At 39.6% G+C, this 21,412-nt stretch overlaps 1 protein-coding gene across 1 annotated transcript; it reads left to right on the top strand.

Moving 5' to 3' along the window:
- Positions 1-9,058: 9,058 nt before the first annotated feature.
- LOC141391290 (membrane alanyl aminopeptidase) lies at positions 9,059-17,951 on the top strand. The gene is made up of 6 exons (XM_073964202.1): positions 9,059-9,761; positions 9,829-10,122; positions 13,683-13,869; positions 13,927-14,174; positions 16,462-17,580; positions 17,646-17,951. Exons 1-6 carry the CDS (start codon positions 9,133-9,135, stop codon positions 17,941-17,943), a joined length of 2,775 nt encoding a protein of 924 aa, XP_073820303.1. The 5' UTR covers positions 9,059-9,132; the 3' UTR covers positions 17,944-17,951.
- Positions 17,952-21,412: the final 3,461 nt, after the last annotated feature.

Raw genomic sequence — 21,412 nt, 5'->3', positions numbered from 1 at the left:
TAAAACGTTCAAAATATCGAAAATCGGGAGATATTGTAGTATGGGGCTATATCAACACGTGGACCTATATAAACATTTTATGGTAGAAATGTTTCTTAGCCTCTGGAAACACAAAATACAAAGTTACAACCGATTCTTTGGTCAAATGTGTCTAATACAATCAAAATATATTAAAATGACGCGTACTTTATAAGGGGCCTTATGTGGGGGCTATACCAAAACGTGGACCTATATAACCCAACTTTGGTAGGAATGTTTTCTGGCCTCTTAAGACACAAAATACCAAATTACAACCAATTCTGGGGTCAAATGGGTCTGATACATTCAAAATATATTAAAATGACGCGTACTTTATATGGGGCCTTATATGGGGGCTATACCAAAACGTGGACCTATATAACCCAACTTTGGTAGGAATATTTTTTGGCCTCTGGAGACACAAAGTACCAAATTACAACCAATTCGGTGGTAAAATGGGCCAAATATCTTAAAAATTCCTTAAAAAGACGACGCGTCACGCGTCATTTTGTATGGGGGCTATACGAAAGCGTGGACCTACATATCCCGCTTTCAATACCAAAAGTCCTACGTAAATATAACATGTTTTCCCAAAATTTCATCAACCTACGTCAATCCGTTCGGACGCTAGAGTGATTTCCACAGACGGACAGACGGACAGACGGACGGACATGGCTATATCGATGTAGAATTGCACGCTGATCAAGAATATATATACTTTGTGGGGTCTACAATGATTATTTCGAGTAGTTACAAACGTAGTGACAAACTTAATATACCCCCATCCTATGGTGGAGGGTATAAAAATATTCATCATTCGATGTGGACATGTTATCTCAAAAATGTGCTGCAATGTCAGCATAAAATATATATCGACATTTCGTAATGCGTGGCAATAAAAACAAGTAAAAAAGTATCAGTCGGCTTTGCCGACAGATGTATACCTTCAGCCTGTGTGAATTGAAACACCTTTTTCCGAAAAAAACGTATCTATTTAGGGGGTTTTCAGAATTTTGGGCGTTTGAACTTGAGGACAAAGATATGGATTAGGATAAAATCTCAAATTTTTGCGGGGGAGGTACCTAAAGGAATGGTCCGACATAGTCCATTTTGGAAGTGTGCCTTATTTTGGGAGTTATTCCTCTCGATAGTCCTATCAGGAAACTTGGGCGAGAAATATACCTTCGGTAAAAATTTCCAAAGGATTCTCTCACAGACCCCTAACCGGACTTAAACAAAAATTTTGATAATTTATGTGGGTGGTACCAATAGGGAGACGTAGGGGATGGAAGATACCAAGGAACGGTCCTAACCGGCTTTAACATGGCAAAGCCCAGGATTTATATTGGTCTCTCTTTCATCTTAAGTGAGCACTGACCTCCGCGTGGTGTCACCTGGGGCATTGTCTTTAACACCCGTTAAAGGTAGTGAGCTAACATGTGCCGCGCGTTCACCCATAAGAACGTTAAAAACTTGGGTTTGGGCGTCGGGTTAGTAACCCTCCCCTAGAAAAAACAGCCTACTTTGAAAAAACGAAAGAAAAGAAAAACAAACCCCTCTAAAGTTGACGAACCCCGCAAACGTTTTAAGCACCATGATCTGCGAATCTGCACCTGGAATGTTCGCACCCTTTATAGAGAAGGTCAGTCTTCGCATTGGCAGACGTACTTGAAAAGTACAAGGCCGACATTACTGCCATACAGGAAATACTATGGAACGGGAAAGGCGTCACAACAACACCTAAAGGTGACGCACTGTATTATAGCTGTCATGACACAAAGCATGAGTTTGGTTGCGGATTTGTAGTTGGTCGGAGGTTAAAACATCTGGTCTCCAGCTTCACCCCAGTGAATGAAAGACTCGCTGCAATTCGATTAAAAGCAAAATTCTTCAACATCGGCTTTATTTGCGCTCATGAAGACAAGGACGAACAGACCAAAGATATATTTTACGAGCGCTTAGAAGAAACTTATGACCGTTGCCCTGCCCATGACATTAAAATTATACTAGGCGATTTTAATGCCAAAATTGGAAAGGAGAATATCTTTGGCCCAATAGTCGGGAAATTCAGTCTCCACAGTGAAACATCTGACAATGGTATGAGACTGATAGACTTTGCAGCTGCAAGAAACATGGTAGTTAGCGGTACCAGATTTAAGCATCCCGATATTCATAAGGTCGCCTGGCTGTCGCCAAATCAAAGAACAAGAAACCAAATTGATCACGTTGTGATAGATGGAAGACAGGCATCAAGCGAGTTGGATGTACGATCGTTCCGAGGTGCAAACATAGACTCGGACCACTAACTTGTTGCAGCAAAGGTACGTACCAGATTAAACGTAGCAAACAAAGTGCGAACAGACGCAACACGGAAGTTGGACATCGGTAAGCTGCAATCACAACAGATAGCCACAGCATATTCCACTCAACTGGCACAACTGCTTAATCAAAGCACTCCTCGTCCCGATAACATATCAGGACAATGGCAAAACATTGCTCACTCGATGCAAACAGCCTCTAAATCAGTACTTGGATACCAGGGACCTCCACCAAGGAATCCATGGTATGACCAGGAGTGTCGTGCTGCTACCGAAGAGAAAAATGCATATAGGGCTACTTTACAATCAGTAGCAACGCGTAGAGCACGAGAGAGGTATCGGAGAGAAAAGGGGAGAGAAGAAACGTCTTTTCCCCAGGAAAAAGATAGAGATGGAAAAGCGGGAGTGTGAACAAATCTAGATGTACAGGAGACAGAATGAAGTCTGACAATTCTACCAAAGAGTGAAACATCAAACTGATGGCTTTGGAACTGGCACATCCTCCTGTAGAGACCAGCAAGGTAATCTGGTAACTGATACAGATAGTGTGCTAAGGATATGGAAAGAGCATTTTTCCAAACTGTTGGTATCCAATAGTAGCGAAGTCGACGAAGATACCACAGATCCAATCCCAGAAAATAGTATTGAATGTATACCACCCGGCCAAGATGAGGTAAAGACACCAATAAACCGGCTGAAGTATAATAAGGCAGCAGGAGCTGATGGCCTACCAGCCGAGCTGTTTAAAACCGGAGGCGACACGCTGATAAGGTGTTTGCATCAGCTAGTTAGCTCCATCTGACAGGAAGAACGCGTACCCGACGATTGGAACCTGAGTATCCTGTGCCCCGTCCACAAGAAAGGAGATAAGACTGTATGCTCTAACTATAGGGGCATAAGTCTACTCCCTATTGCCTACAAGATCGTGTCAGGGATATTGTGCGAACGACTAAAGTCTATGGTCAACGAAATAATTGGACCATACCAATGCGGCTTTAGACCTGGCAAGTCCACTATTGACCAGATATTTACTCTGCGGCAAATCTTGGAGAAGACCCAAGAGATGCAGATCGACACCTACCACCTTTTTGTCGATTATAAAGCAGCCTTCGACAGGCCACTACGTTCAAAGGTATTCCAAGCCATGTCTGAATTTGGTATCCCCGCAACGCTCATTTGGCTTTGTAAAATGACTCTAACTGACACAGGATCTTCAGTTAAAATAGGAAAGAACCTCTCCGAAGAGTTTTGTACCAAAGACAAAAGTCTTGTACCAAAGACAAGAAGACAGCCTTTCGTGTGATCTTTTCAACATCCTGCAAGAAAAGGTTATACGAGAGGCAAACGCCTAAAGAAGTGGCACAATCTACACCAATAGCCACATGTTACTTGCTTATGCTGATGATATAGACATCATGGGACCATCAGTAAAAGAAGCAACCGAAGGTCGAAGGAGAATCTGCTAAAGTGGGTGTGGCGATAAACGGCGAGAAGACCAAGTTGATGGTGTCGACGCGCAATGCGTCCATTGATATCGGACCAACTGTTGAAGTTGGTTCCTATAATTTTGAGGTAGTAAAGGACTTCGTCCGCCTCGGCACCGCTGTAAACACAACCAAAAACATCAGTTGTGAAATACGAAGAAGAATAGTGTTGGCCAACAGATGCTACTTCATGCTGAGTAAGCAGTTTAGGAATAAAGCCACATCTCGTCAAACAAAAACAACGTTTTACAAAACACTGGTACTACCCGTGCTGATGTATGGTTCAGAAGCCTGGGTACTTGCGCAAGCAGATAAGGCAGTGCTTGGCGTGTTTGAGAGAAAAATTCTTCGAAAGATCTATGGACCGATCTGCGTTGATGGTGAATATCGACGTCGTATGTACCACGAGCTGTATCTGCTATACAACGACATCAATATAGTTAAACGTATCGAGATACAGCGATTGCGTTGGCTAGGCCATATAATAAGAATGAGCGATGATGAACCCGCTAAAAAGGCGTATAAATTCCAGCCACATGGCGGTGCACGCAGAATTGGCAGGCCAAAGAATAGATGGCGCAAACAAGTGGATAAAGAGATGACAAGGCGCGGTATTCCAGAAAGGGAAGCACTAAACAGAGAGAATTGGAGATCTTTTCTTAGTTCGGTCTATGGAACAAATGTTTTGTAATGGGCCAGCTAAGTAAGTAAGTACCCTAAGAAATTAACCGATTGGGCACACTAAGTTTGGACAAAATATTTCGAGATCCAAAGTTTGGACCAAATTGATTGCTCTGTTTATGAGATATTTTAGCGAATATTTTCGATCTTTTGGGGTGGAGGTACCGGAAGGAGTGGACCTATAAGCGCCATCTTCGTTTATTATCTAATATTCGAAGAAATATTACGATATGCAAAGTGTGGACCAACGCAGTATTCGGTGCGGGAGTTGTCGTGCCCACCAGCCACTACAAATACAGGCCGTTGGGGTTTTTTTTAATTTTCGGGTCATTTTCTCAAGAAGTATGGACTTGTCACTGAATAAACTTGTACCATCGTAATAGGGGTCTAAAGTGCAACCTGTTTCAAGAAAGATCAAAATGATCCGAGGGGAGGTCCTAACCTGCACTTTTCCGAAATTTTGTGTGGGAGGTATCCGAAGGGGTTGACGTATATAGTCCATATACTAAACTGATCTATGTCTCGTAGACTTATCGAGAGTTATCGTGCGCATCATTTTAGCGAAAAGTTTTGAACTTTTGGGGTGGACCTATAAGCACCATCTTATAACTTGAACTTTGGGCAAAATATTACGATTCTCAAATTTTGGACCGAACCGGTTTATCCATCCACTACAACTCATGGGGCCATAGTGGGGTTTCAGCTTTCTAGCCATTTTCTCAGGAAGTATGGACCAAGTGTTTTATTTCCATAGGCAGGTCAAGTTCGAAGATGGAAAATACGACCCATGTTCTAGAAAACACCCCATATAACGGTGAAATGTACGTCCCAATTTTCGGTATTTTGATCGAACTACCTGTAATTTGACACTAAAGCACTAAACAGAGAGAATTGGAGATCTTTTCTTAGTTCGGTCTATGGATCAAATGTTTTGTAATGGGCCATCTACGTAAGTAAGTAAGTACCCTAAGAAATGACCCGATAGGGCCCGTTAAGTTTGGACAAAATATTTCGAGATCCAAAGTTTGGACCAAATTGCTTGCTGCGTTTATGAGATATTTTAGCGAATATTTCCGAATTTTTGGGGTGAGGTACCGGACGGAGTGGACCTATAAGCACCATCTTCGACTTTTATCTAATATTCGAAGAAATATTACGATATGCAAAGTGTGGACCAACGCAGTATTCGGTGCAGGAGTTGTCGTTCCCACCAGCCACTACAAATGCAGGCCATTGGGGTTTTTTTTAATTTTCGGGTCATTTTCTCAAGAAGTATGGACTTGTCACTGAATAAACTTGTACCATCGTAATAGGGGTCTTAAGTGCAACCTGTTTCAAGAAGATGGAAAATACGACCCATGTTCCAGAAAACCCCCCATATAACGGTGAAATTTACGTCCCTATTTTCGGTATTTTTATCGAACCACCTGTAATTTGACATTTGAGATTCGCAGTGGTCGCAAAACGTCTCCACTAAAAATTGTCAACATAGGTCCATTTTTTTTTTTGTATAGCCCCTACATAAGGGTACGTCCCGATTTTCGGTATTTTGAGGATTTTATCTAAATGCTTCGATCGAACTACCTGCAATTTGATATTTGCTATTTCCAGTGGTCACAAAACGTCTCCACTAAAAATTGTCAACATAGATCCCTCTTTTGGTATAGCTTCCATATAAGGGTACCTGCCGATTTTCGCTATTTTAGAGATTTTAGCTAATATTTTTGACGACACTACCTGTAATATCAAATCTGTGGTCCCTAAACTTTGGCACCAAAAGTTTTTCTATGTAATTTGATATTTGATATTCCCAGTAGTCACAAAATGTCTCCGGTATAACGATACCTCCCGATTTTCGGTATTTTGAGAATTTTAGCTAAATTTTTTGGCCGAACAACCTGTAATTTAATATTTAACATTCACAGTGGTCAGAAAACGTATCCGCTATAAATATTAGGAAACCTTTCGAATTTCGGTATTTTGAGAATTTTATCTAATTTTTTACCAAACCACCTCTACACTAAAAATTGTCAACATAGGTTCAGTTTTTGGTTTGATGATTTTGGGAGCACGGCTGATGACGATTGAGTACGACGCACAGTGGTTCAGAAATCGATTTTCCTGGCAAAAACCCCAATTTTTGAGTCGTCACATACTTTTAATATCTATATGGGGTTCGATAGTAAACATATTGAAACTAAGTAAGGAAAAAAATTAGGTCAAAATATTGGAAGGTGTGAGCATGATGTGCTCGTAAAGACGATAATTTTGCCCAATTTTGGAAAATACATAATTGTTGCAAATTTCTGGAGAAAGAAATTACTATTTCTCGAAAACCATAAAACATATTGTTGCTGCCTTTAAAAACCGTTTCAATAAATTACTATAGCGTTTAGATAAAGTGAGCTATTTTATTTTTCCTCAAGTAATACATTTTAGTGAAGTTCCAACTTTAGTGGCAAAAATGTGTGCCTTTCCTTACCATTTTTACACAAATGGACATTTTTTTTTAAATTTATGAGTTCTTTTGAAAACCCAAGAAGTATTGTTTTAATTTTTGAAAAAAAAAAATTTAAGCCTCTTTGGGAGCTTCTACAAATGTTTAAAAAACCCACGTATTATGGCCTCTTTGTTTAAAAAATCCATGTATTATCGCCTCTTTGGGGGCCCCTAAACTTGGTTTAGACCATTGAATTTGCTAAAACAAGCATAGTCTAAACGGGGTATAAAAATGTTGAAAAAATCCACGTATTTTGGTCTCTTTGGAGGGCTCCTAAAATGTTTAAGAAATCCACGTATTATGGTCTCTTTGGAGGGTCCCTAAAAATGTTTAAAAAATCCACATATTATGGTCTCTTTGGAGGGCTCCTAAAAATCTTTGAAAAATCCACGTAAATCCACGAGGGTTCCTAAAAATGTTTAAAAAATCCACGTATAATGGTCTCTTTGGAGGGCTCCTAAAAATGTTTAAAAAATCCACGTATTATAGCCTCTTTGGTGACTCCTAAAAATGTTTAAAAAATCCACGTATCATGGCCTCTTTGGTGACTCCTAAAAATGTTTAAAAAATCCACGTATTATGGCCTCTTTGGGAGCTCCTAAAAAATTTTAAAAAATCCACGTACAATGGCCTCTTTGGGGGCTCCTAAAAATGTTTAAAAAATCCACGTACAATGGCCTCTATGGGGGCTCCTAAAAATGTTTAAAAAATCCACGTACAATGGCCTCTATGGGGGCTCCTAAAAATGTTTAAAAAATCCACGTATCATGGCCTCTATGGGGGCTCCTAAAAATGTTTAAAAAATCCACGTATCATGGCCTCTATGGGGGCTCCTAAAAATGTTTAAAAAATCCACGTATCATGGCCTCTATGGGGGCTCCTAAAAATGTTTAAAAAATCCACGTATCATGGCTCTATGGGGGCTCCTAAAAATGTTTAAAAAATCCACGTATTATGGTCTCTTTGGAGGGCTCCTAAAATGTTTAAAAAATCCACGTATTATAGCCTCTTTGGAGGGCTCCTAAAAATGTTTAAAAAATCCACGTATTATGGCCTCTTTGGGAGCTCCTAAAAATGTTTAAAAAATCCACGTATTTTTTGCCTCTTTGGGAGCTCCTAAAAATGTTTAAAAAATCCACGTATTTTGGCCTCTTTGGGAGCTCCTAAAAATGTTTAAAAAATCCACGTATTACGCCTCTTTGGGGGCTCCTAAAAATCTTAAAAAAAAAACTATATATTTTGGCCTCTTTGGGGGCACCTAAAAATCTTTAGAAAAATTTACGTATTATGGCCTCTTTGGGGACTACTAAAAATATTTTAAAAATCCTCTTTGGGGGCTCCTAAAAATCTTAAAAAAAAAACTAAATATGATGGCCTATTTGGGGGCACCTAAAATTTTTTAAAAAATCCACATATTATGTCCTATTTGGGGCTCCTCAAAACGTTTAAAAAATCCAAGTATTATGGCCTCTTGGGGGCTCCTTAAAATATAAAAAAAATCACGTATTACGGCCTGTTTGGATGCTCCTAAAAATCTTAAAAAAATCTACATATGATGGCCCATTTGGGGACACTTAATTTTTTTTTAAATCCACGAATTATGTCCTATTTGGCGGCTCCTCAAAATGTTTAAAAAATCCTCGTATTATGGCCTCTTTTAGGGTTCCTATAATGTTTAAAAATCCACGTTTTATAGCCTCTTTGTGGACTCCTAAAAATGTTTAAAAAATTCACTATTAAGGCCTCTTTTAGAGCTCCTAAAATCTTTAACACAATCCACGGATTGCAGCCACTTTGGTCGCTCTACCTGCAAACTATATCAACTTCGAAAATGTTGCTGAAAAATTTGAAAACAAATTATTAAATCATCCTCGCAATAGAGGGCCATCCCCGATATGAATATGTCAATGTCGTTACTTCGGTACTTTTTTTAAAGAATAATAACAAATTTCTCTCTTTGCCAATCTAATCGAATTGCCGGCAGTCAATGTTAAATATTTTACTACCCCACCATGAATTCTTGTTTTCGATTTCTTCAGAAAAACATACCAGTCAGTCCATATCAACATTTCCGCGAGAACAAACAAACGAACGACGACGGCTGGATTGGACTGGACTGGACGACATTGAAATGAAACGGTTTATCATTTGTTTATTTCTTTTGACATTAGCAGCTAATCGAAGTACTTTGGCTCAAGATTATCGGCTACCAAAAAATGTGGTACCTATTGGTTATGATATTGCCATAAAACCTTATCTACAAACCACGGATGGAAGCAAACAATTTACCTTCGATGGTGAGGTCAATATCACGCTTCATGCTCTGGAGGAAAATGTTCACAGCATTACATTGCACAAGGATTATATCGAGATCTTAGAAACTTCACTTTATGATGCAAGTGGCCAACTTGTTCAACGTATCGGTACAGACCAATTGGTGTACGAAACAATAACCGATAAACTTACCGTACCCTTGCAATCATCATTGTTGCTGGATACAAATTATACTTTGTATTTTAAATATACTGGACAAATACGTAGTGGTTTGGCGGGAGTTTTTCGTGGCACTTATGATGATGAAAATTCGCAAAACATCTCCTCGTGGTATGCCATTACCCAGCTACAGCGTATTGATGCGCGCACAGCCTTTCCATGTTTCGACGAACCCCAGCTAAAGGCCACATTCCGTATGCGCATCACCCGACCCAAGGAGTATTTGTCATTTTTCAATACCAAACTTTTGAATACTGTGTCTGAGAGGTAAGTTAAGGAACATTTCTGCAAAGTGAAGGTGAAAATAATTTTAATATTTAATTCTCAATTTTAGTGATGACCGCTATACGGATTATTTCGATGCAACACCACCAATGTCCACCTACTTGGTTGCCTTTTTGATTGGCGACTTTGTGGCCGAGGGTGATGATGATTTCAAATTGATTATGCATTCTTCATTGATTGATAAAACGGATTACACCAGGGAGGTTGCCTTGAAGACATTGGCTGCCTATGATTCATATACCCAGCTACCCTATAAGTCTTTGGGTAATACCCTAATGCAAAAAGCTGGATCAAGACGTTTCCCTCACAATGGCATGGAGAATTGGGGATTAGTCATTTACCAGTAAGTATTATACAATATTAATAACCATTACATCAGGGAAAAATCAGCATTGCGGAATCTAATTAACTAAGCATGATTACCATTATCAAGAAAATATGGGAATTTGAAACCCTATATAGTACCAAAATTCATGATGTTTTCGTAAATCAAAAAACAAACAACATTGACAATTTTCCACCGGTATGAAATCAAGGCTAATTCGTTTAGTAATTTAACTAAAATCACATAATACCTTTATCGGGACTCATATAACCCTAGCCGGAAGTATCGTTACTCATATACGGAATTTATTATGACAAATCCACTATAGACATTTTTAATGAAGTACTAATGATGTAAGGGTATACACACCGGCCTTGCACGCTGAAAGTCGCGGGTTCGATTCCCCGGTCAGGCAATATCAAATGTTCATCGGTGTCAAAATACCCGTCGGAAATGTTGGAGACATTCCCTGAGTATTTCAGCCATGAAAACTTCTCTACAAGTGGTGTCTTAAGACACACCGTTCGGACTTGGCGATAAACAGTAGGTCCCATATCATTAAGCTAATATGAATCGGGGTACACTCATTGATATGAGAGAAAATCTCCATTGTCCCGTCTGGGATGTTTGTGGAACGATTATCACTAACGGTGTAATGACACTCACACTTAACAACAAATCTACATCTATCCTACGGCGCACAGTGGTTCAGAATTGTGTTTTCCTGGTCAAAAATCCGAACGTATAGAGATATTTTCACAATTTTCAAATTCAGTCCAGTAGTTGCAGTTGCAGGTATTCAAGGTCAAAGTATACATTTTGAATTTTTTTTCATATTTTAAATCAAATTCGTCATTCCGGAAATTAATCATTACTGCAATGCGATTGCAATGGTCTCTGCAACAATCCTACCTACATAAAAAACAATGAATACAACATCTGCAAAAATTACGTATTTTCCAAACTTGGGAAACATTTTTCGTCTTTAGGAGCACGCCACGCCCACACCTTCCAATATTTTGATCTAATGATTTGCTTTCCTTATGTTCAATATGTTTACTATCGAATCCCATATTGAAATTAACAATCGGTGACAACAAAAAATGGGGTTTTTGGCCAGGAAAATCGATTTCTGAACCACTGTGCGCCGTTGAATAGACAATGACCACAGGAGTACAACACTGGCCAAGCAAGTTGATTGTTCCACATTTTGCTCTGTCAACGAAGACTGTAGATAAAAGGAGATTGCACAAATCGCCGGACCTAACCATTGTGGCACCTGGTCATATAAATTAACAGACCATCTTCCTATCATCGTCTGCTTTAATAGACCACCTGACTTCATAACCTCTGACCACCGTAGTTTTTTGCACCATGAGAGGGTGATTGGCATAGGCTTAAAGATTTCACCAATCACCGTTTTAGAGTTTTTCAGCCATGGTTTTCATCGAGAATTTTCGTCCCTGGAATTTCCGCTAATTTTTCACTTCGGAAATGCTGCTGTCTATGTATGTATGTAATCAATGTATGTATGTAAGCCTTCGAGGGCTGTCCATTCTCTCAGATACTCGATTAGATAATTTCACATGACGTCATCATAGCTGCAGGCGCCCACTACATACCTGCTGGTAGAATATCCGAAATTAGACAACATTTTCTAGCAGAGGTAACGGAATAAGCAAACGAACATAATGAGCTTCTTCGTACGAACCCTAAAGACCCAATAGTTAGAGAACTTACTCTTGAACTCAGGATTAACTAAATTGTGGGCAAAAGTTAACCAGTACGGGCCTATTAAAACACTCTCGTATCCTTCAAAGAAGGATCATACATTCAACGGTGTGATTGTAACAGACCTGAAGAGGTGCGCGTGTTATTTTAACCGACAATTTATAGAGCACCACAAGAGTGATAGGGCGACAAATTACAATGACTCACACGGAATCGCAATGCTAATTCTTAAACAACTGGATGAACCCGGAGTTGAGCCACCCATATTGTGCCAGAAGCCTGGAAAGTTGGCAGTGTGGTCCTACTACTGATGCTGGACATGGATGCTAGCAGAGGCGTATCTCATGATGAGAAGCCTTTTCTTATTTGCGCAGTATCAGAGCTTTGTTACGCGCCATATCCACATATATCAGTCAGAACAGGCTATGGGACCATACATTCGTGAGACGCATCTATAGCCTACGATACCGTCAACCATGCCTTGCTGTTCGTAAACATAGAGAAGACTTCCCTCCAGCCATGTTTGAAATGTTGGATAATCGCTTGCGAATTTCGAAGTCGAAGATACGCAGAGTAAAACAGGGAGTACCCGAATACGGCATAGAGATCGTAATTGCACCATGTTGAATATAAAAATAACCGCTAATTTAAGGTATTCGACCAGCAGGAGTATTTCGCGGAAATTCCTCTCCACTATCCGAACATTGGGCAGTTCCTTAAATCGTTGGTTAGTGAACTGTCTGAATCATTGGCAATTGACTTTCATAGTGTTAAGGAAAGTTTAGAGGTAGATGAGGATGAATATAGGGAAATGGTCCGGCTCAAGGGAAATGATGGGTTGACAAGTCATGCCATTCATCAGATCAAGTCACACGAACTATGAGAGTTTTTCTAATTCTGATGAGAGCATCCTCGTTCACTTGCAATCTATTTGCTCAGCCAGCCTTTTTGGTCACTTACTAGGGTTGAATGTCATAACTCATGTAGAGCATTAACATTTTCTGGGACCAGTTACCTTCAAACAGTGACCTGATATCAGGCGAAGAACGCTGTTACCTTGGTAGTTCCACACTTCAAGTATGATTCACTAGAACCCAGCACAAGCGAGATAGGTCTGTTCTAGACAGACTGGTGCAATATGATTTCACGTCCACCACCTCGCAGTCCGTTGTATCTATCACAACTCCGAAGAATGGAGGTGTTGTTCAACTTCGACTCATAAAACCCACAATCTCATTGATCTTCCCACGGAGGCAATCGCAGTTAAACTGCAGGAATGCAGAATGTATGGAACTGGAACAGCAAGGTTCAAATCTAATGAAGACGACGAACTGACATAGTCCCTATCGCTATATTCACTAAGGAAGTGTGTCCATAATTGGAATCCTTTGCATCTCACCAACCTATGATGGATGAGACGGTGCAAACTCATGGTCCGGGACCTGCATAATTCGGAGCTGGCATTCCCCAACGTCTCGCTCCCCAAATAAAAATGTTGATAGTGGAGTGACGGCCCCTGGCCTGTAGCGGCTTAGAATGCTAAGACGTCGACAACATTTTCTGTTGTAATTTTTCATTTGTCACTTACGGATATCCTATAATTTGTTTAATTCGGGTGCTGTTCATTGGTAATTTAGTTCCAACACTCATGAAGGTTTTTAGCTGTCGACTTAGGTTCATTTGTGATTTTTTATTCGAAAGATCAATCCTTTTTTAAACGGGCTTGGGACCGGCTACGGCGTTGATAAAACTGTATTTTATTACATTGTCCGATTCTGATCTTTCATTATTGTCCAGTATTATTCCTTTCCATTTCAATAATCACAACTCAAATCTTTTTTTTTCAGCGATACAGTTTTGTCCCATCAACCCGGTTACACAGATGGCTGGTCGAACAAAGAGTACACTGTGACAATTCTTGTCCATGAAACGGCTCACATGTGGTTTGGCAACAGTGTCACCTTCAAATGGTGGAGTTATTTCTGGTTAAATGAGGCATTTGCTCGTTACTATCAATACTATTTGGCACATGAAGTAAGTATCACATCTCCGAATTTTTGCAATTTCTGAAAACTCTCTCTTCCCTTTTAGATTTATCCCGAATTTGAGTTGGACAAACAATTTGTGGTAAATCAAATCCACTTGATTTTCGGTACCGATGCCACACAAAGTACCCAACCCATGACAAATCCTGAAGAGAAGATAAATAGTCCATCTGAAGTTGGTTATAAATTCAGTAGTATAACCTATGCTAAGGGCGCGGCAATAGTTCGCATGATTTGCAATTTGATGGGTAAAGAGCAGTTCGATACGGCATTGCGAGAATATTTGAAAGAGAAGTAAGTGTGAGAAACTCATATTTAGTATAAATGAAGAGAAAAAATAAAAGGAAAATAGGGGATATTGGAATGGAATATTATGAAAAATAATACAAATTTCTCCATGACCAACGTGTAAGAGAACGACGAATTACTGCGTCATATAGCATCTATATGCAGAGAGTTGCTTTCTCCAGACCTAGGATGACCACCATATTTTTCTATTGCATACTTTACGGGGTGCGATTCTGTGAGTGCATTATTTTTTAATTAGTTGAATTGTGTGTGTGGAGAGATAAACGTTCAATGAGTGCACGTGTGTGATCTCTTGGTCATACGTAAGCGTAAATTTACTCTCGCTCACCACCATTTAGAGCAGAGTGAGGCAGAGAACATTTTTGGGTCTCTCTTGTGCCCTCAATGAGCGTAAATTTGTTGTTGTTCACAACGTGTTAGCATCTACACCAGCCAAGATCATCCATATACGTTAACGTGACTACAACAACAACACACGTTCTCTTTTTTTCCTTATCTGCCGCGGTTTAGCAAAGGAAAGACACTCTCAGAGAGACAAATGAACAAAATATTTTGAGCATCAATGACGTATATGGATGATCTTGGCTGATCTACACCAGCCAAGATCACCCATATACGTTAACGTGACTGCAAAAACAACATATGTTCTCTTTATTCTCAATCTTTCATGGTTTAGCAACGGAAAGACTCGCTCAGAGAGACTAATGCAGAAAATATTTTGAGCACCAATGATCTACACGGGCTGTGAACGATAACAAATTTACGCTCACTTAGAGCACATGGGCTCTCTTGTGAGTAACAATGCCTTCGCCTGATTCCGACCAAGAAGAGCGATCGCTTAAATTGTTTATGTGTGGGTAAAATTACACTGACAAAACAGGTTGATGATTTTCATATTGAGTGTGAAATGAAAAAATATATTGTTGGCGCGTTCGCTTTGTATGACTTAAATTAAAAATAATATAAATAACTTCATAATTTGAAGAGTATTTTTCTTCATATGTTAATTTTTTTGAGAGAAATAACTAATTGTATATAAAAATGATTTTTTAAGACTTTCTAAGCATAAAAAAACATTTTTTCTATGAATTTCCATATTGACTCGGTGCGGCGGATTATTGGGGACCGAGATAAAGGCACCTCTTTGAAAATGTCTTCCATTTTTCTACCAGTATATCCAAAAAAAGGTAATACTGACATAAAAACTTCTTTAAAAACCCCCCATCTTCAAAAGATCTACATTTCTTGGCCAATTCCAAAGCAATCTTATATGAGGCCTTGATTGTGGCATTATCATAATTGCCTTTGTCTTTTATAATATTAAGACACTTATTATTTTTATTTGTTAAATTATCTTTAAGCTGGCATATTATTTTTTTTTCGCTCATTTTCCGTCATTAAATGATATTTTGTATGCGTATTATAATGACGATTAAGGTAAGATGGATATACATTTTTTATTGTTGCATTGCAGACGAGGCATTTTGCGTCATTAAAAATATTAATACAAAACAAAAAATCATTTTCAAATTCTTTCCTCCACATATTTACTGTACAACTGCAAAATCTTTTCAGTGTACCCAAAAAAAAAAAAACAAATAAAGCGGCATCAACCTGCTTTCATGACATTCAGTACAAGACTAAAGTAAAAAATCAAAACATTTGCTCTCTTAGTTTGCGATCGGGTCGCGTGTGTGTGATTTGCCGAAAATATTCGTAACCTTAACAATATTAACAAACGGGTTTGATTTAGAGTCTACACAAGTTGTGAGCGAGAGTAAATTTACGCTCACGGAACTCGCATTGCCTCTCACTGCTCCAGACCAGTGTCGCACAATTGAGCGCACGCGTGCAAACGCTTCTCTCTCCAGACCAGCTAAGATCACCCATATACGTTAACGTGACTGCAACAACAACATAAGTTCTCTTTATTCTCATCTGTCGTGGTTGAGCAAAGGAAAGATTTTCTCAGAGAGACTAATGCACAAATATTTTGAGCACCAATGCTCCAGACACACAATTCAACTAATTAAAAAAGCATGCTCTCACATAATGACACCCGTAAAGTATGCAATAGAAAAATATGATGGGCATCCCAGCACCATACACTCAATTTAACTCCATAAAGTATGCAACATAAAATATGGTAATAATATCTGTTATAGAGACATTCTTAGCTATAATCGAGCATTGTTTTGAATCTTCCTTCTAAATTTGTAGGATTATTTCAAAGAAAAATAACTAACCTCTGTTCTTTTAAAATATTTTCTAGTCACTTAAAAAATACCGTACCCGCAGATTTATTCAAACACTGGAAACAACATTGGCCCCGGGAGCAACAAGTGGACCTCGATCAATTATTTAGTGATTGGACAGAGCAACCCGGATTCCCCATAATAAACATATCTACCACCGAAGCCGGTACATATCTATTGCAACAAAAACGATTTCTTTTGGATCCCGAAGATGGTAGTGATGTGAACCTAAAATACACCATACCCATAACTTATGCCACCAATACAGAGAACAATTTTGATGATCTTACACCGAAATTTTATTTCAACAAAACTCAAAGTGAACTCGAGTTTGGCAATTCAAATTCCGATGAATGGATAATATTGAATTTACAACAATCCAATTTCCATAGGGTTTACTACGAACCAAACTTATTGGATAAGATAAGCATAGCTTTGAAAGCCACCAATCACAGTGGTATCCATGTCATAAATAGAGCCCATTTGGTAGATGATCTCTTTACCTATGGTCGCATAGGTCTTATGGGCTATGATGAAGTTTTTGCCTTTATGGAATATTTGGCCACTGAAGTTGAATATTTACCCTGGAATCCTGCTTTCAAAGCATTCGATACAATTAGTCAACGTTTAACTTTGCAACAACACAAACAATTTGGAGAATTCTTATGTGACATTATGTCCAAAGTTTATAAGAAATTGGGTTTTGAAAATCCCCAAGACACGGTTTTGGATGTCTATAATCGTAATAAGGTCATTGGGTGGTTATGTAAATATCATCATGATGATTGTAACCAAAAGGCCCAATTATTATTTAATGCATGGGACGCTACTGAAGTACCGGTAGATTTCCAAGAAACCTTGTATTGTGCTGCCAGTAGAGAAGGTACCCATGATATTTATAATACGCTTAGGGAAATGTTTATCGCAACCGACTTCCAAACACAAAGAGAGAAAATTCTTCGGGCCATGGGTTGTACTCGTCATTATGTGGATAATCATTATGCCTACATATTGAGCGATGATGTTCCCCAGGATTTGAAGGCCAGTGCCATTAGTGCCTTGTATAGTCAAACACCGGAAAATGTTGATCCCGTGTTTTATGCAGTCACCGAAACTGTGGAATTGTTGGCAGAAGCGTAAGTCAAAAAATAATATTTTTAACTTGATTTTTTTTAAATATAATTCTGTTTCCTTTTTTCAGCCTGGATAGCTGGTCATCAACGGCATCGGTTATCAGTGGCATTGCCAATTATTTTACAACTGCTGAACAACTATCGCTGTTGCGGGATTTCATTGCCTCCAAGGGTTATTTGTTTGGCACCTCTGTCAGCACTCTTGAAACTGCCGTTAAGAATGTGGAGAACAATTTGGCTTGGTCTGAACAACATCTTGGAAATCTATTCAAATATTTAGATCAACGGAATTCAGCTGTTACCATCAATGGCATGACATTGCTGTTACCAACTGTGTTATTTTTATTATTAAATAAAATTTTGTGAGAAATTTTAGTTCAGTTTTAGAATATTTAATTAAAGTTGTTGGTTTTGTTTTTTTACATTTTATTTTATGATGTTGCAATTCAAAGATATTCCAGACTCAACAATTTTGCAACTTGAACTGGTTGTGTTCATAATAATCAGGTGTCTTCAAAGTTGTCTCCATTCCATTGAAGACGGCTCGACGACAGACCTCTGCGATCATCGACGATATTTTAACACAAATGTCGCAAAACTCGTGCACGATAAGTTGAGCGACAAAGTAAGCGAAGTAGTCTTCATGGACGATAGAATGGACATTAACTTGTACCAAGGCACATTGCAAGACATTTTCGTTCAGAATGTCACACATCGCACATGGAAGTGTGACAAATTTGGTGACACCGTCTTGTTTAAAGACAATTCTGAAATTTTTCGTTGATGAAATGGTCATCGCAGATTCAATTTCCTACTGGGAAATAATGCGTGTAGTGTGGTTCAACCCTCATGTAGAGCACTGCCGACCAAGAAGAGGGCACACAAAATTCTACATATTGGCATCGTTTGACAGTGTGTTAGTAAGGTTGTATGCCAACTGTTCCGTGATAAAAATCGCTACAGCCAGATACGCACCATAGGTCTGTAGCGATTTTTACCTTAAAATAGTTGACATTCCTGCTTAAACAGTGGTTTTAGTACGTCAAAAATCACCACAAGTAGCGGGAAACCACCAACTTGGCACCCCTGTGCAAAACAAAAACAAATCAAAACATTTGCTCTCTTTTGTGTGCTCTTTCTTTGCGTTCGGGTCGTGTGTGTGCGAATCGCCGAAAAACTTCGTAACTTCAACAGTAACAAAGAACGCCATTGATATAGAGCATGTGTTGGATATCGTCGCACCAATTCGAGCCCAATAGAAATTGAGGCGGCTGCATTGTCTGGATCTTAACTGGATTAAAACCACTAGTGTATGCCTTGGCTGCTGGCGTTCTTCTGCTGTGATGGATGGGGTGGGACGGCCCATAAGTACGGCATCGCTGGGCGACAGCATCAGTGTGAATACTATACAAGTCTATCTGATAGGCTCTTGGTCTAGAGCAGCCATGCACGCGTCTTTACGATAAAGTTAACTACAACTCTCTTCCATATACAAAAACCCAAAATAGCATTCTCTTCTTGTGCACCATTGGTCTAGAGGTTCCCGTTTATACCTTTGGACTTCTCTCTCTAGATCATGAAGATCTCTCCTAAGGTGACTGGGTGGGTGAAGCCTGTACAATAAATCGTGATTGGGATGCTCACTGCTATAACACCCAAGTTGGTACTGCATTGACAGCATCGTGTTGTGTTGATGCACCGACAAACCATTCGCCTCCTCAAAAGATTATCCACTGGTCCATTGAGGAGACACCCTGTTGCAGTCCTCAGGTCGGCATTCTGGCAGGTTTTGAATATTCTTCCACTGCGTAGCGCTAATATTTGCATACCACGCTGGCGCCGCATTGCTTACCACAGACTGGTATATTGCTATGTAAGAGATCAACAGGGTGTCTATGCCAGCACCCCAAGTTCTGCCGGCCAGCGACTTGAGGACCTTGTTCCTACATCTGATCTTACCACAAATGGCTGTGGATTGCGCTGGCGACTTAAACATGCTATCGAACGTTACACTCGATCACTATGTTCAGTGGGAGTCTCATTTCAGTGGTGAGCAGTGTGGCAGCGCTTGCGATTGTTTCGAGTTTCAGATGACGGCTGCAGCATCTCCCATTGTAAAGTTTGGTGATACCTCCTCGGTTGGGAGGGCTCTTTTCTTCACCCTATCACCCTCGGGGTGCTCTATAAATTGCCGGTTAAAATAACGACCGCACCTCTTTGGTTCAGTTACTGTAATGCCGTTGAAAATATCAGTCATTCGATCATCCTTCATTCCCAGAGTGATTTAACCGTTGGCCACAATTTACTTAATCCTATACCAATGTTGCATTGTTTCAGCTTATGATCGCCAACTAGCCTGTTAACTTTCGTATATTTAAGCAGAAGGTATGTAGCAAGCATCAGCTGCAGTGATGGGTCTCTCAGCTACCCGAGGATCTGATGAAATGGACAGCTCTCTGAAGCGGTGATTGGTAGATTCAGTGAACCCTTGCCAATCAGCATTCCCATGGTCCTAAACACATTACGACGTTCAGAGGATCCTACGAGCATCCTATACATGCCGTACTTTTGTGAACCATTCATATTAATCCGATCACCATAGAACGGACATCAACAACCCTATTATCTTCGATGATGACCTGATGATATCACCCCGATCACCATGGAGCCGACAGCAGACAACCGGTTGTCATCGAGCCAACAACAGCTACTATACCATCCATATTCCAAGAAAAGGCATCGGGATTAGCAAATGATCATGTTGAGCTTTGTCATGCCAAGTTAACAAGTTGGTCGGTAAGCATAAGCATAACAAGTGGCTAATTGAATTTCATGGTCGATGGTTTTAGAATTCCGACCACCAACTACTCCAAGGTTCTAGGGGTCACACTCGACACTACGACAAGCTAAAATGTAGGAACAAGGTCCAAGTCTACAGCACTTGGGCACCCAAAGAAACCTTGTTGCTACATTTAACGCGAAAGGTCAGTCTGTGATAAGTTTTGCAGAACCACTGTGGTCCACGAACCTGCCAGAACGCCGCCCTGATATTTTATATAGAGCTTTATAATTTGGTATCTAGGCTACCTTGGGGCTACAAAACTTTCTCCCAGAATTTAGTCTGCACATGTTCACAAGTTTTGATACAGCTCCCATAGAACGGTACTTCCCGATATTCGGTTTTTGCAAGGTTTAGCCTCATTATCACACCGAAATGACTGTAGATTGGTATTTAGTCTTCCTTTGGACTACAAAGCTTGGGCTCAGAAATTGGTCAGTACAGATCCAGGTTTTGAAATAGCCCGCATAGAACGGCACCTCTTGAATTTCGGTATTTTTAAGGTATAAGCCACCTTATCTAACCGAATTAGATAAGGTTAGATATTTGATATTTCTGCGATATGAAAATACAACATTCCCACAGAGAATTGTGGGTATAGATGCAAGTTTTAACATAGCCCCCGCATAAAAGGTACACCCGATTTTCAGCATTGTTTTTAGAGAATTTTTGCTATTGTTAGGATTTTAGCTCATTTTTCAAACAAAAATAGCAGAATACCTCATTTAAGGTTCCAAGGGGGTCACAAAATTTCTCTACGAATTGACGCCATATGTCCATATGTAGTATTACGGCCATATCGCGGTACCTCACGATTTCTGCTACTTTTAAGACGTAAGCTACATTTTCCGGCCAAAATAACTCTTATTTGTAATTTAAGGTTTCTAGCGGTTAAAAAAGGAACAACAAGAACTGTACGCAAGTCCACATATGACGGTTCCTCTCCATCGGTTCTTCTAACAAAGTGTATACACCCTCGTTAGTTAAAGGTTAAGG

The sequence above is a fragment of the Musca autumnalis genome, unplaced genomic scaffold (genome assembly GCF_047663935.1).
Source record: "Musca autumnalis isolate F117 unplaced genomic scaffold, ASM4766393v1 scaffold_1, whole genome shotgun sequence".
NCBI classification, from domain to species: Eukaryota; Metazoa; Arthropoda; class Insecta; order Diptera; family Muscidae; genus Musca; species Musca autumnalis.
This window is presented reverse-complemented; position numbering and strand designations above follow the sequence as displayed.

Excerpts from the sequence above, each read along its gene's own strand:
- LOC141391290 (XM_073964202.1), top strand. The coding sequence starts at position 9,133 with ATGAAACGGTTTATCATTTGTTTATTTCTTTTGACATTAGCAGCTAAT. Across the intron at positions 10,123-13,682 it reads TGGGGATTAGTCATTTACCA|CGATACAGTTTTGTCCCATC; the intron begins GTAAGTATTATA and ends TTTTTTTTTCAG. Across the intron at positions 14,175-16,461 it reads CGAGAATATTTGAAAGAGAA|TCACTTAAAAAATACCGTAC; the intron begins GTAAGTGTGAGA and ends AATATTTTCTAG.